At 43.8% G+C, this 13,951-nt stretch overlaps 1 protein-coding gene across 1 annotated transcript; it reads right to left on the bottom strand.

Moving 5' to 3' along the window:
• Positions 1-451: 451 nt before the first annotated feature.
• Positions 452-9,093, bottom strand: batf3 (basic leucine zipper transcription factor, ATF-like 3). Its single transcript, XM_070888714.1, has 3 exons — positions 9,022-9,093; positions 8,800-8,904; positions 452-661 (listed from the first exon to the last, which is right to left on the bottom strand). The coding sequence occupies exons 1-3, from the start codon at positions 9,091-9,093 to the stop codon at positions 452-454; spliced, it is 387 nt and encodes a 128-aa protein (XP_070744815.1).
• Positions 9,094-13,951: the final 4,858 nt, after the last annotated feature.

Genomic DNA, 13,951 nt, shown 5'->3' with positions numbered 1-13,951 from the left:
GGGTATGTGTGTTTAAAATTAAGATCTCTGGCAACCAATATATCTCACTGTACCAGCTTGTAGCTATGTAATTGCTGGAATGTTAGAAACCTATTGTATTTGATTTGTGAGGAACACAACACCCCCAACCCCTGAAAAATATGCAAAATCAAAAAAATCTATGTGTCTTTTAGATACATTCATTGCTGTGCTATAGGTAGAGATTAAGCTAAGCAGAATCCACAGGCGGGATAATAAACTTGCAAAGTCTGTGCCTTTAAACTTGGTGATACGGTACATGGGGCCATAGCAGCAGCATATAGGTCACAATATGGCCCAGCATCTCTTAAATAATGTCCTCGGGACTTTCTAGGTTCCATATAGGAACCAAACACATTTAAACATTTTGACAGAATATCGTACGCTTCCATAAAAAAAAATAACAATTTTAAAATGTCAATGCTAAATCCATCTATGAGACTCCACTTTGCCCATCACGTGGTAAACAGCTGGCGAGATCAGGGTGAGGCCTGGGCATTGTGACAAAGTTCATGGCACAGTGTATCAGTGGGCATATTCGTTCATGATCTTTCAAAGCTTCTGATAAATGTTTCACTTCTTCACTAAGTTTCCTTATTTCCCTTTTTAGAGCAGTGTTTTCCTGTCCCAGCCCTTCGTATTCCTGTGAAAATAAAAACAAGTCTTAAAGAAGGGGAACTCAAACTCATTAAAAAACATGGGTAAGCTAAAAGAATACTTATCATTAAACCTGTTTCAACAAAGCTGTTTGAGAACTTAACATCACAATGCCGGAATCACAAATGAGAGGACTTTGGGTTCAAAGCCAATTCTGAACTGTGATTCAAACTGACCTGCCTCAGTGCATGAGGTTTACAAGTGAACTGCTGGACCTATGTAATATTTGATGGAAATCAAGTAAGGAGACAGAAATTAGAAGTATATCAACCTTCAGCTCATCATAAAGTTCCATCGAGGCAATCATAGGAGAACGAAGCAGCATGGAGGGAGATAACATCGGGCTGGGAGGGGGGGGCGGTGGGGATTGGACCACGCAGGCTAAAAGGGGAACGGATAAAAATAGTCGAATGAGCAGTTTCGCAGGACAGAAAACCTTTCCAATTTCTGAGTCATACTTTTTGAATCCACACTTATGAACAGGCCAATGGTTTGTTCGGAGTCAAATTAAGAACATAAGAAATAGGAACAGGAGTAGGCCATACGGCCCCTCGAGCCTGCTCCGCCATTCAATAAGATCATGGCTGATCTGATCATAGACTCAGCTCCACTTCCCCGCCCGCTCCCCATAGCCCCTTACCCCCTTGTTGTTTAAGAAACTGTCTATTTCTGTCTTAAATTTATTCAATTTCCCAGCTTCCACAGCTCTCTGAGGCAGCGAATTCCACAGATTTACAACCCTCAAAGAAATTTCTCCTCATCTCTGCTTTAAATGAGCGGCCCCTTATTCTAAGATCGTGCCCTCTAGTTCTAGTCTCCCTCATCAGTGGAAACATCCTCTCTGCATCCACCTTGTCATGCCCCCTCATAATCTTATACGTTTCGATAAGATCACCTCTCATTCTTCTGAATTCCAATGAGTAGAGGCCCAACCTATCCAACGTTTCCTCATAAGTCAACCCTCTCATCCCTGGAATCAACCTAGTGAACCTTCTCTGAACTGCCTCCAAAACAAGTATATCTTTTCGTAAATATGGAAACCAAAGCTGCACGCAGTATTCCAGGTGTGGCCTCATCAATACCTTATATAGCTGTAGCAAGACTTCTCTGCTTTTATACTCCATCCCCTTTGCAATAAAGGCCAAGATACCATTTGCCTTCCTGATCACTTGCTGTACCTGCATACTATCCTTTTGTGTTGCATGCACAAGTACCCCCAGGTCCCGCTGTACTGCGGCATTTTGCAATCTTTCTCCATTTAAATAATAACTTGCACTTCAATTTTTTCTGCCAAAGTGCAAGGCTTCACACTTTCCAACATTATACTCCATCTGCCAAATTTCTGCCCACTCACTCAGCCTGTCTATGTCTTTTTTCTGATTTCTTGTGTCCTCCTCACACATTGCTTTTCCTCCCATCTTTGTATCGTCAGCAAACTTGGCTACGTTACACTCAGTCCCTTCCTCCATGTCGTTAATATAGATTGTAAATAGTTGGGGTTCCAGCACTGATCCCTGCGGCACCCCACTAGTCACTGTTTGCCAACCAGAGAATGAACCATTTATCCCGACTCTCTGTTTTCTGTTAGTTAGCCAATCCTCTATCCATGCTAATATATTATCCCAACCCTGTGAACTTTTATCTTGTGCAGTAACCTTTTATGTGGCACGTTGTGGGAGTCTTTTGGAATGGCTCAGAAAATGCCAGGACCTGGATATTGGAGGAGGCAGAGCCAATACTCCCTATGCTGGGAATTCTAGCTTTCTTGTCCCATAATAGACCCAGCATAAGATTAGAAACCATTTTGAGAAAATGGAGGAGGGTTGACCTAATAGAGGTCTTTAAATTTATGAAAGGGGTTGATAGGGTAGATGTAGAGAAGATGTTTCCAATTGTGGGGAGACCAAAACTAGGGGCTGCAAAATATAAGATAGTCACTATAAATCCAATAAGGAATTCAGGAGAAACTTCTTTACCCAGAGAGTGGTGAGAATGTGGAACTCGCTACCACATGGAGTAGTTGAGGTGAATATCGGCCTCCTCCGGAGATCCCCATCATCACAGAAATCAGTCTTCAGCCAATTCGATTCATTCCACGTGATATCAAGAAACAGCTGAATGCACTGGATACAGCAAAGGCTATGGGTTCCGACAACATTACGGCTGTTGTGCTGAAGGGCTGTGCTCCAGAACTAGCTGCACTTCTAGCCAAGCTGTTCCAGTACAGCTACAACACTGGTATCTACCCGACAATGTGGAAAACTGCCCAGGTATGTACTGTCCACAAAAAGCAGGACAAATCCAATCCAGCCACTTACCGTCCCATCAATCTACTCTCAATCATCAGCAAAATGATGGAAAGTGTTGTCGACAGTGCTATCAAAGTGGCACTTACTCACATAACCTGCTCACTGATGCTTAGTTTGGGTTCCGCCAGGACCACTCGGCTCCAGGCCTCATTACAGCCTTGCTCCCAAATTGGACAAAATAGCTGAATTCCAGAGGTGAGGTGAGAGTGACTGCCCTTGACTTCAAGACAGCATTTGACTGAGTGTGGCATCAAGGAGCTCTAGAAAAATTGAAGTCAGTGGGAATCAGGGGAAAACTCTCCATTGGCTGGAGTCATACCAAGCACAAAGGAAGATGGTTGTGGCTGTTGGGAGGTCAATCATCTCAGCCGCAGGACATAATTACAGGAGTTCCTCAGGGCAGTGTCCTATGACCAACCATCTTCAGCTGCTTCATCAAGACCTTCCCTCCATGATAAGGTCAGAAGCAGTTATAACGAAGGGTCACAGACCTGAAACATTAACTCGGTTTCTCTCTCCCCAGATGCTCTCTCTCCAGATGCTGCCTGACCTGCTGAGTATTTCCAGCATTTTCTGTTTTTAGGTCAGAAGTAGGGATGTTCGCTGATGACTGCACAGTGTTCAGTTCCATTCGCAGTTCCTCAGAAAATGAAGCAATCCATGCCTGCATGCAGCAAGACCTGGACGACATTCAGGCTTGGGCTGATAAGTGGCAAGTAACATTCATGCCACACAAGTGCCAGGCAATGACTATCTCCAACAAGCAAAAGTAAAGCAACCTCCCCTTGACATTCGACAGCATTACCTTCGCCGAATCCCCCACCATCAACATCCTGGGGGTTACCATTGACGAGAACTTTAACTACACCAGCCACATAAATACTGTGGATACAAGAGCAGATCAGAGGCTGGGTATTCTGCGGTGAGTGTCTCACCTCATGACTCTACACGGCACAAGTCAGGAGTTTGATAGAATACTCTCCATTTGCCTGGATAAGTGCAGCTCCAACAACACCAAAGAAGCTCGCTTGATTGGCACCCCATCCACCATCTTAAACAATTACTCCCTCCACCACCAGTGCACTATGGCTGTAGTGTGTACCATTTAAAAGATGCACTGCAGCAACTCGCCATGGCTTCTTCAGCAGCACCTCCCAACATGCGACCTCTACCACCTAGAAGGACAAGTACAGCGGGCGCATGGGAACACCATCACCTGCAAGTTCCCCTCCAAGTTATACACCATCCTGACTTGGAAATATATCGCCCTTCCTTCATCGTCGCTGGGTCAAAATCATGGAACTCCCTTCCTAACAGCATTATGGATGTACCTTCACCATAAGGACTGCAGCAGTTCAAGAAGGCGGCTCACCACCACCTTCTCAAGGGCAAGTAGGGAGGAGCAATAAATGCTGGCCTTGCCACCGACGCCCACATCCCGGAATAAATTTTTTTAAAATAGATGCATTTAAGAGGAAGCTGGACAAGTACATGAGGAAATAGTAGAAGGATATGTTGATAGGCTGAGATGAAAAGGGGTGGGGTGAGGCTCCTGTGGAGCATGAACCAGTTAGGCCAAATGGCTTCTATCTGTGCGGTAAATTCTATGTGAATGCAATATGAACATTTTTTCCTAGATTTGTATTTAATATTCCTTGTTATTTCATTGAATCTATCGCCTACTGAATAACATTGTCATGTGTTGTAATTATTACTAGCTTTTCACACAGCTGAAACTCTAGTTTTATAGAGATACGGTGCAAAATTTGGATCAGTAGTGCTCATTGTTTGGGCAGCAAAATAGCATCGATGCTTGTGCGCACACTTGTGGGGTGTATCATGCCAGCCGCCATATTGGTGAGGGCGTTAGCACACGCAGTAAACGTCCACTAGAAATATACAGATTAGGCAGATCGTGACATCAATCAGTGTGCAACATTGATTTGATGCCAGCTGTGCCATTTTGGAGCTCAGCGCTCCAGCCAACACCCTCTCTTAACCTCGCACAGCTGAAGACGCGTTCAGCAACAGGAAGGAACCCTCAGCAGTGATATTTAAAGGAATTATTACCTACTTACAGGTTAATTGCGCATTGATTTCTACTGGCTGTTGCTACGATCCTACAAGTGTTTGGTGCTTTCTGTAGTTGCTTCAAGTTGCAAAAATCTACAGAAAGTGCCGTGGCAGGTGCTGAAGGACTTTTTCCTGACTTCAAGGCTTCTGCACAAACCAGTTGCTGCCAGAGTTAGGTGCACTAGTAGGCATTCCCCTTGGAATAGGCACATCACTTTGTGGGCGCTGCATGTCAACTCTGCCATACAGTGGAACCAAAGGGATTCCACTCTCTCAACGTTCAGCTGGTGTGCGACCATAGGCAGCGAATCATGCAGGTCAATGCCTGGTATCCTGGTAGCAGTCATTATGCCTTTATTCTGTGGCAGTCCACTGAGCCAGCAGCATTTCAGCCACCACGGCAAATAAAAGGGGGCTACTGAGCGACAAGGGCTATCCGCTGACAACATGGCTCATGACTCCGGTAAACAACCCAAGCACATGTGCGCAGCTTGCATACAATGAAAGCCATGCTGCCACACAAAATGTGATACAGCAAACCATTGGAGTGCTTAAGCAACGCTTCCACTGCCTGGACCGCTCTGGAGGAACCCTGCAGCACTTGGCAGAGTGGGTGTCAAGATTTGTGGTGGTCTGCTGCACTACCTTGCCATCATGAGGGTGCAGCCCTTGCCACCAATTATATGACAAGCAGCTGAGGAGTATGAGCATGAGGAGGAGGAGGAAGAAGAGGAAGAGGAGGAAGAGGAAGGGAGGAGGCAACCTAGACAACCCTTTTAGTCCCAGATCTTTCCCTCTGTCACTGACTGTCACAGTGTCAGCTTGTATTTACATTTAAGGTATCCAACCACCTATTTTGTGAGATTTATACAAGTGCTCAGCTGGAAGTCGTAACACTTGTTTAGCAACTTAGAAATATTGATACAGTTGTCATTGGTTAAAAATTAGTCGTTCAAGGTAAGAGATGTCAGCACTCGAAAATGGAATACATTGTCATTTCAGACATCAGCATCAAGGTCAACACAGTAAGCTGCAGTGTAACTTTGTTCAAACGATGGTACTTTAATCTTAACCTGAAAATGACATCCCCTGCTGCACCAGTATGAAATTTTTATGTTGCACAGAAGCCATGTGTGTGTGTTATGGGCTTATATACATCAGGAACTAGGTAGAAACTTCCCAATCTCATTTTATGTAAGACACACATACACTGAGCGGACTCTCAACCTCTCAGTCTGAATAAACTTATATTCAGGCTCTGGCAAAGCCCCACTGCCTCTCGCCTTTTGGAAGTGTTACTCAACTAAATCCAATCGGATACTCATTTATAAAAAAATATAACTCCACATTAGTTACTAGTATAAGAACCTCTCTTTCTGACACAATTAAATACATGATCTCTGATATACATTGTTTTTGAATCCCTCTTTAGTACGCAAGACTTTGAAAGATCGTCACCAAATTATTGGTTAAAACATCTTGGGACTTCCAAGACTACATGACAAAGAGCATATATACAGAATAATTTCTAATCTGCCTATCATGGACTCAGCGTTAGACATAAAAGTTTTTACAAATTGGATATACAATAAAATTGGAATAATTTATTGAAACGGTTGTTGCAAAATATATAGCAATGTAAGAGGTTTTGTATGACTGACATTTTTAAATTAAGTCCAAGCAGAGGGGTTTCAAGGATGGCTGGCATGAGAAATAAAGGCTGCCATATTGTTGGGACAGATTACTTGGAATTTTATTTTGCATCTAACCCATGCTTTACCTTATCCGGAAGTGATTGATATGGACATTAGGTTCAAAAAAAGGCAGAAAATATCCTATCATCAGTGCAGGCAACTCTCACTTTGATGAGCACACAATTCTAAGAAATGGGACCATTTTTTTAAAACTAATTGGCAGTCATAAGGAGAAAGGTCAACAACTTAGAAATGATTGTGCAGCACATGTCACCACAACTTCAATTAACGTATTAAGTACTCTGCTTAGCAGTAAAATGTTAACTATTGAAGAGATTTTAATTTTAGATACATTTGAAGCAGGAGAAAGGAATCAGAAAAGTCAAAAACCTGCACACAAGAATGCAGAAGGTGTAAAGAGCCCATTAAAAAGGTCAGGTACACTGTAATTATATTAAATCAAGATAAAGTACATACAAAAGAATGTGAAAAGAGAAAACAAATTGTGAAATATGGCTAAGTTCCAGTGGACCATATTTGCCACTAAATTATGTTTTAAATGGTATCTAGGTAGAAGGCCACGTATATTTAAAAAGTTGTCCCCAGCATCATTTATTGTTATGAAGACAATTAAGTTTTCAAAGCCAAAAATAATTCAGGGGAGTTGCTGCACCCAGGTTGCTGAACACTGTTCTTTGCCCATAGTTTCCTGCCAACCACAAATGCAGAATTCAATAATGAACAGCAATGATTAACAATGTGAACACAATAACCACAAACTCTTGGAATGCACTTTTCGAGTGAAAATCTGGATCACTTCTAGGTGCAGCTAGAAATAATGTTTTATTGTATTATTTAAATGTTTGGATTGTTTTGTGATCAAGACATATGGTCATGGAACACTTTGCCTTTTATTCAGAGTGTCAGCATCAAACACTTGCAGGTCAGATACAGTATATTTAGTTGTAGAGTAAAGCTTTCTGTACTCAGTGCAAACTTCAGAAAAGCAATCAGTACACCAGTGTGATATTTTTCATTCCTCACACCAGCCATCCATGTAGCATTTTTGACTGCCTGTCTGGTTACAATCAAATCAGGACCAATTTTGCACCGTGGATTTATGCCATTAGAACAGGGTTTGGACTGACTCGATTCATTTCATGTAGGATCCTTACAGTCAGCAAACAGCAACCTTCACCTCATAAACCAATGCTGGATTCAAACTCAGGGCCTAAAGGACAATTTGTTAACTATCAAGCAGGCCCCTAAAGAACATTTTAATTTACAGGTAGTTTATCTTGTTTGTCTATACGCTCAAAACAAAATTCGAGCTTTAAATTTTGGAACACATGGTTGTCCTTGTCGACATGGTGAAAAATGACTTTAGGACTAATAATTTTGGACATTTTAGCTTACGGTGTCCCTAGTAACTAGGATACTATACTGTGCATGAATACAAGAGCTATGAAAATGGACCTACATCAGCCACCTCTGCAGCTGGGGTAGGTCAAGGCCAACTAAACTACACAGCCGTGGCCTTCCCGGACTTTATTACTAAGTTTCAGTCAACTGCAGCTCGCTCGATTTTGTCCCAGTACAATTTTGCATTTAATTCTCCCCTACAGTCATGTACATGATTTGCAAATCTAGTCACAGACCGTACAAATCAGATGCAAGACAATTCCTCACATTGTATAGGGATTTTTTTAAGAAAGTGCCAGTCTTGCCAATGGATTGGTCAGTAGTAATGAACGCATTGGATTGATATGCACATTTAAAGTGGAGCAGCACTTCAGCTTCAGGCTTTCAATTTCCATGGGAGCATACTAGAATAATTTCCGAACGGTCAGCAATCTCAAAGAATAGGGTCTTTTTTATTAATGCTTACTTATCTCACAAGATCTCAAAATGCAAGACACGCAAAACAATTCCTCGGCGGTGCAATATTTTACGTTATGTCTAACCGTACTGCATTTTAGTTTTATTGCATGTAATTATTCGCATGGATACTATGCTACCACTGCCGGATCCGTTTCTCGGCGTTTTACCTCGTGTAGTTTATCTGCCTTCTGTGTCTGTTTCTTCCGACTTCTTTGCGCAGCAATTCTGTTTTTTTCTCTTCTTCGAAGTTTCTTGTTATCGCCTCCCAGGTCCTAGGGTTCAAATACGAGAGTTTGATGTGAAAACTTGCTTTACAACACGCAGTGGTAGTCGGCAGGCGCAGTGCGGAATTAGCATTACATGTAAACTGAAACATGTTTTCGACTGACCCGAGATCCTTGGTCTGAACCGCTGTCGTCCGGTGGATTATGTGCTAACTCTGCAGAATCTAACTCAGACATGACATACAAAGAATCACATAAACACACGCACACCACAGTAACCCACTGCAGAACAAAACTCGAGAGTTCAGAGCAGCGTCAAAAGGCCGGATTTCCCATTGAATTGATGTCTTGGTGGAGAGTCAAGTACTGAGGCAAATGTTTAGCAGGCCGATTGCCATCGATCATTGATCTCTCGAAACCTTTTTGTTGTGATGCAACTCTTAAACTAAAAGCAGTGTTGCGAGTTTCACTTTGTCAGAAATAATTTTCTTCTTGGAATGCGCTTGTCAACGTCCAGTAAGTCACGTGTCGTAGCTTATAATTTCAGTAAGAAGGAATCTCAAAAATTCCAGTCCGCCACAGAGAATCTCCACCAGCTAACCTGTCGCCAGTTACAGGACCCGTGGCCAGGCCAGGCTTTGACAATTTTAAACGTACTGTTCTTAAAATTACCAGGAGGCGGCTATTACAGGTATTGCTCTAACTCACACGGCCCTTCCAAATCTTAAGTCTGGCTAATTAGAAACGGACTGACTTTTGATCAAAAATGTTACTGCTATATTTCCAATTATTTCAAATTCAAATTCCAGCTAACCACTGGGTCAGTTGGAAGCAATTGGGAATGACCGGATTTGGGCTTTGTATCAGACTCAAAATAATTACTTTCATCGGAAACAGTAAAAGGGCGGTATGCAGAGAACACATACTGCCAGCAATGTGGAATAAGCTCGGCCATAACCGCTTCTACAGATCTATAACCTGTGCCCCATTCAACATGACATTCGTGCCACTTTCACTGTGACCAACTCAAACCAGTCAGAGACCCCGCTGATAGGTCTATTAACATTTTGTGAATCGTGCTTACGCGATTTTAACGTTTCTCTATTTGTTCTGTGTATATGAAAAACAGTTTAACTGTGTTCAAGTAATGCAATTCACATTTAAAAAAATGCAACTTAACATATACATTCTCACTCATTTTCTGACAAAGTGCACAAAATGCTGAACGACTTTGCCGTGCAGCGGTAATTTATTAAAGCCATGTCGTGGGCGTGTCCAGAACCAGAAAACCTATCAAACGGAACCGCCCGTTAACACAGAGGAAATCCTGAAATAAGGCGAGTCACTGAGTAAGGCACCAGTTCTTGCACCTATCCTATCCTAATCACATATAATATATAGCACTGAAACAGACCATTCGGCCAAACTAGTCTGTGCTGCTGTTTACACTCCACATTCTAACCCCTCTTTTGAGTGAAGAAAATTCTCCTTATTTCCCTATTGGATTTATTAGTAACTATTTTGTACTTATGATCCCTAGTTATGTATTCTCCCACAAGAGAAAACATTCTCTCCACTCTATCCTATCCAACCTATTCATAATTTTAAAGACCTCGGGCTCAATTTTCCCTGGTCATTTGCGCCGTTTTTTCTGGCATATTTATTTTTTTCCAAGTTTCCCCCTGCAATCTGAGCTGACGTAACTGACTTAGTTACGATTTTTCTAGGCCAGTTTCTTTTGATGAGGGGTGTTCCCTCATGTCTGCGCCGGTCTTTACAATTGTTCACAGTTTGGCCAACATTTTTTTCTCTTAGGTTGGCCTATCTGGCTCCTGAAAAACCTTCTGGTGAGTTAAGAAAACCAGTGCACATTCACAAATCTGCGCTGAAAGATGCCATTGTTTTTAAATCAAAGAGTTTGGATGGAGTCAAGAACACTGTCAAAAGTAATAATAAAATTCAACTTTTTTTTTTAACCTGTCAACGTAGAAGTATAAATTTGTTGGATTTCAGAAGTTTTCTCATTTTTTTACTCACTCACGCGCCACCACCGAACATCTTGAAGCAGGGCTGGAGGGTCGTAGGTTTGGCCGTCAGAATCAGCCCCGTGCCCAGACACAGGGGCTTGGGGTTCAGCTACAAAATAAGCCGTGGGAGGGGGAGGAGAGAGAGAAGTCACAAGACTCGAGGGGGGGGGGGGAAGAGGGGAGAAGTCACAAGACCTTTAAGTGTGGTCCATGCATACAGACCTGGAGAGATACAACTGCGAACCTGTGCTGCCTGCTTTCCTGACGCTTCTTTCACAGGTTAAATTTAAGTATGGGGGCAATACTGACAATGCCATGACTTATGCGAGCCTTCTGCATCATGGTGCTATGTAGGAGACAATTGATTCGACTTCATCATATCAGGAACATCAGAGCCCATAGGGTGCTGGGCCTTACCCACTTCGAGTATATTGAGACAGGCATTCGTACCTCCACCTGAGTGATGCAGACTGTGTCAGAAGGCTACATTTCCACAAAGAAGTTGTAAGTGAGATCTGTGAGTTGGTCAAAGCAGACCTGCAACCTAGAAGCATCAGGAGGACTGCTTTGTCAGTTGAAGTGAAGGTTACAGCTGCACTTTCATTCTATGCCTCTGGATTGTTTCAAGCTACAATTGGGGATGTGTGCGCCATTTCTCAACATGCAACACATGTCTCCATTCGGCAGGTCACAACTGCAATGTACATGTGTAGGAATGACTTCATAAAGTTCCCCATGACCACGCAAGCATGTGGACTTCTCCAGGATTGCTGGCTTCCCAAAGGTACAGGGCTACATTGATTGTACCCACATTGCTTTGCAAGCATCTTTGAAGGATTCCAAGATGTACAGGAACAGAAAACGCTTCCACTCCATTAATGTGCAGCTCATGTGTGACAACATGTATCATATCATGTCAGTTGATGCAAGATACCCTGGCATCACCCATGATGTGTTCATCCTACGCAACAACGTTATATTTGCCATGTTTCATTAGCAGCCAGAAGGGCAGAGCTGACTACTGAGAGACAAAGGGTACGGCCTCGCCACCTGGCTCATGACGCCTCTACCCCTAACCCAGATGGAAGCTGACCGTCAATACAACATGTCGCACATTGCGATGCACAGCATCATTGAGAGGACCATTGGCATATTGAAACAGCGTTTCCGATACCTGGACCATTCCGGAGGCAACTTGCTGTACTCCCCGAGATTGTCAGTCAGTTCACTGTTGTGTGCTGCATGCTGCATAACTTAGCCATCATGAGGCAGCAGCAGCTGGTAGTGGAGGACCCACCTGCGGCGAGAGTGGCTGATGATAATGATGTGGAAGATGCAGGTGACGAGCAGGAGGACGACGAGGATGAGGAAACCAGGCAAGTGCCTGAGGCCGGAGCACGACGTCGGAAGAAGGTGGGCCATCGTGCTCCTTTAACAATTGCTTGAGCCTTGCGCCAGCAGCTCATCTGTGAACGCTTTACTGATGCCTGAGGACTCAGCGACAACTATTCCACATGGATATGTTTACTGTTTGGAGCTGTTCCGTAATGTTGTGTTATGTTAATGGAACATGATTCAGTTTTAATGTAAAATATATTTTATTCAAAACTTAACAATGTACTTAGCATAACTTTAGTAAAATTATTCTTGTATCAAACTTTAAGATCACTTATAAACTTGTAAATTTACATAACTTACAAAAAACTTTGTATTTGAGAACAGTTACAACAAGTAACAATAATAATAGCAACAACAACAATAGCAGCAAAGAAAGTCTGCACCCATCTCTCATCCCCTTTATTCTAAGACCGCCCGCTGCGCTTGGTCTTGGACACACCGGTGGCGCAGTGTTTCTGGGCTTGATACCAAGCTTATTCTTTCTAACATCTCGGGTACTGCACACCTCTTGAGGGTGGGGGGGCGGGGGGGGGGGGGTCAGCGTCAGGCGGCAAGTTGGAGGGCCTGGCTTTGGGCTCTTCAGAGATTGGTGTGGAGATTGGAGTGGGAGTGACAGTTGATTCTGTCAATGGACGCGGGGTCTGGGCGTGTTCCCTTATTGCAGCAGCTAACTCCCTCATGCGCCTTGACAGTGTCTCAACGACCTGCAACATTCCCTCCCTCATGGTCATTGACATGGTAGTACTACCTCTGACATTCCCTCCCTCATGGCCACTATTCCTTCACTGATGATCCCGGATATCGTTCCCATTTCTCATGTCATTGCTGTTACTTCTCCTGACAGTCCCGCTACCTCATCACTCACCCCACTGATGGCGTCCAGGAATGATCAGGTAAGGACAATGCTCTCCGCACTCAATGACATCATCTGAACCACATCTGTTAGATCCTGCACCTCAGGAGAGCGCAGTCGAGCTCTCCTTCCCCTTCTCCCCATGGGTGTGATTCACACCCCAATACTGGGACCTGCAACCTGGGATGGTGGGGCCCTGGGTGTGCCTCACTGCACCCCACCACTGGGCACTGGGACCCACAGCCTTGGAAGGTGTGAAACCATGGAATGTCCCACCAACACTCAAACCACTAGTCATAGCAGAGCCTGTCACCTCCATGAGCGGCACCTCCTCCAAAGTCAGTACAACAGTGGGAGTTTCATCCAGCTCCATCCCCTCCCACTTCCCCTCAACCCCATGGATGGATTGGAAGATGTTCTCTTCAGGCTCGTCCGTATCTGAATCTTCTTCTGCATCATCAGGGTTGATCTCACGTTCTGCAAATTATAACAGAACAGTCAAATGGTTAGCAGGAGAGGAGGGGGCAGGATGGGTGGCATGAGCAGGCTCACACATTGTAGGCCAGGCAGCGGGTTGATTTGAAGGGCCATGATGAATTTGCAGGACTTACCCTCTCCCTTGAGTGTGTGCCCAGCTTGTGCAGTACTGATTCCTTTTTTCCAGGCAGGACCCATCAAAGCAGCGACCCTCTCTTCCAAGGGTGTCAGTGGGTGCAGATTTGCCGGGCCTCCTCCTGTTCGAGTTCTTTCCTAAGAACATAAAAAATAGGAACAGGAGTAGCCATAATACCCCTCGAGCCTGCTCTGCCATTCAATA

This window comes from Pristiophorus japonicus, chromosome 9 (assembly GCF_044704955.1).
Source record: "Pristiophorus japonicus isolate sPriJap1 chromosome 9, sPriJap1.hap1, whole genome shotgun sequence".
NCBI classification, from domain to species: Eukaryota; Metazoa; Chordata; class Chondrichthyes; family Pristiophoridae; genus Pristiophorus; species Pristiophorus japonicus.
This window is presented reverse-complemented; position numbering and strand designations above follow the sequence as displayed.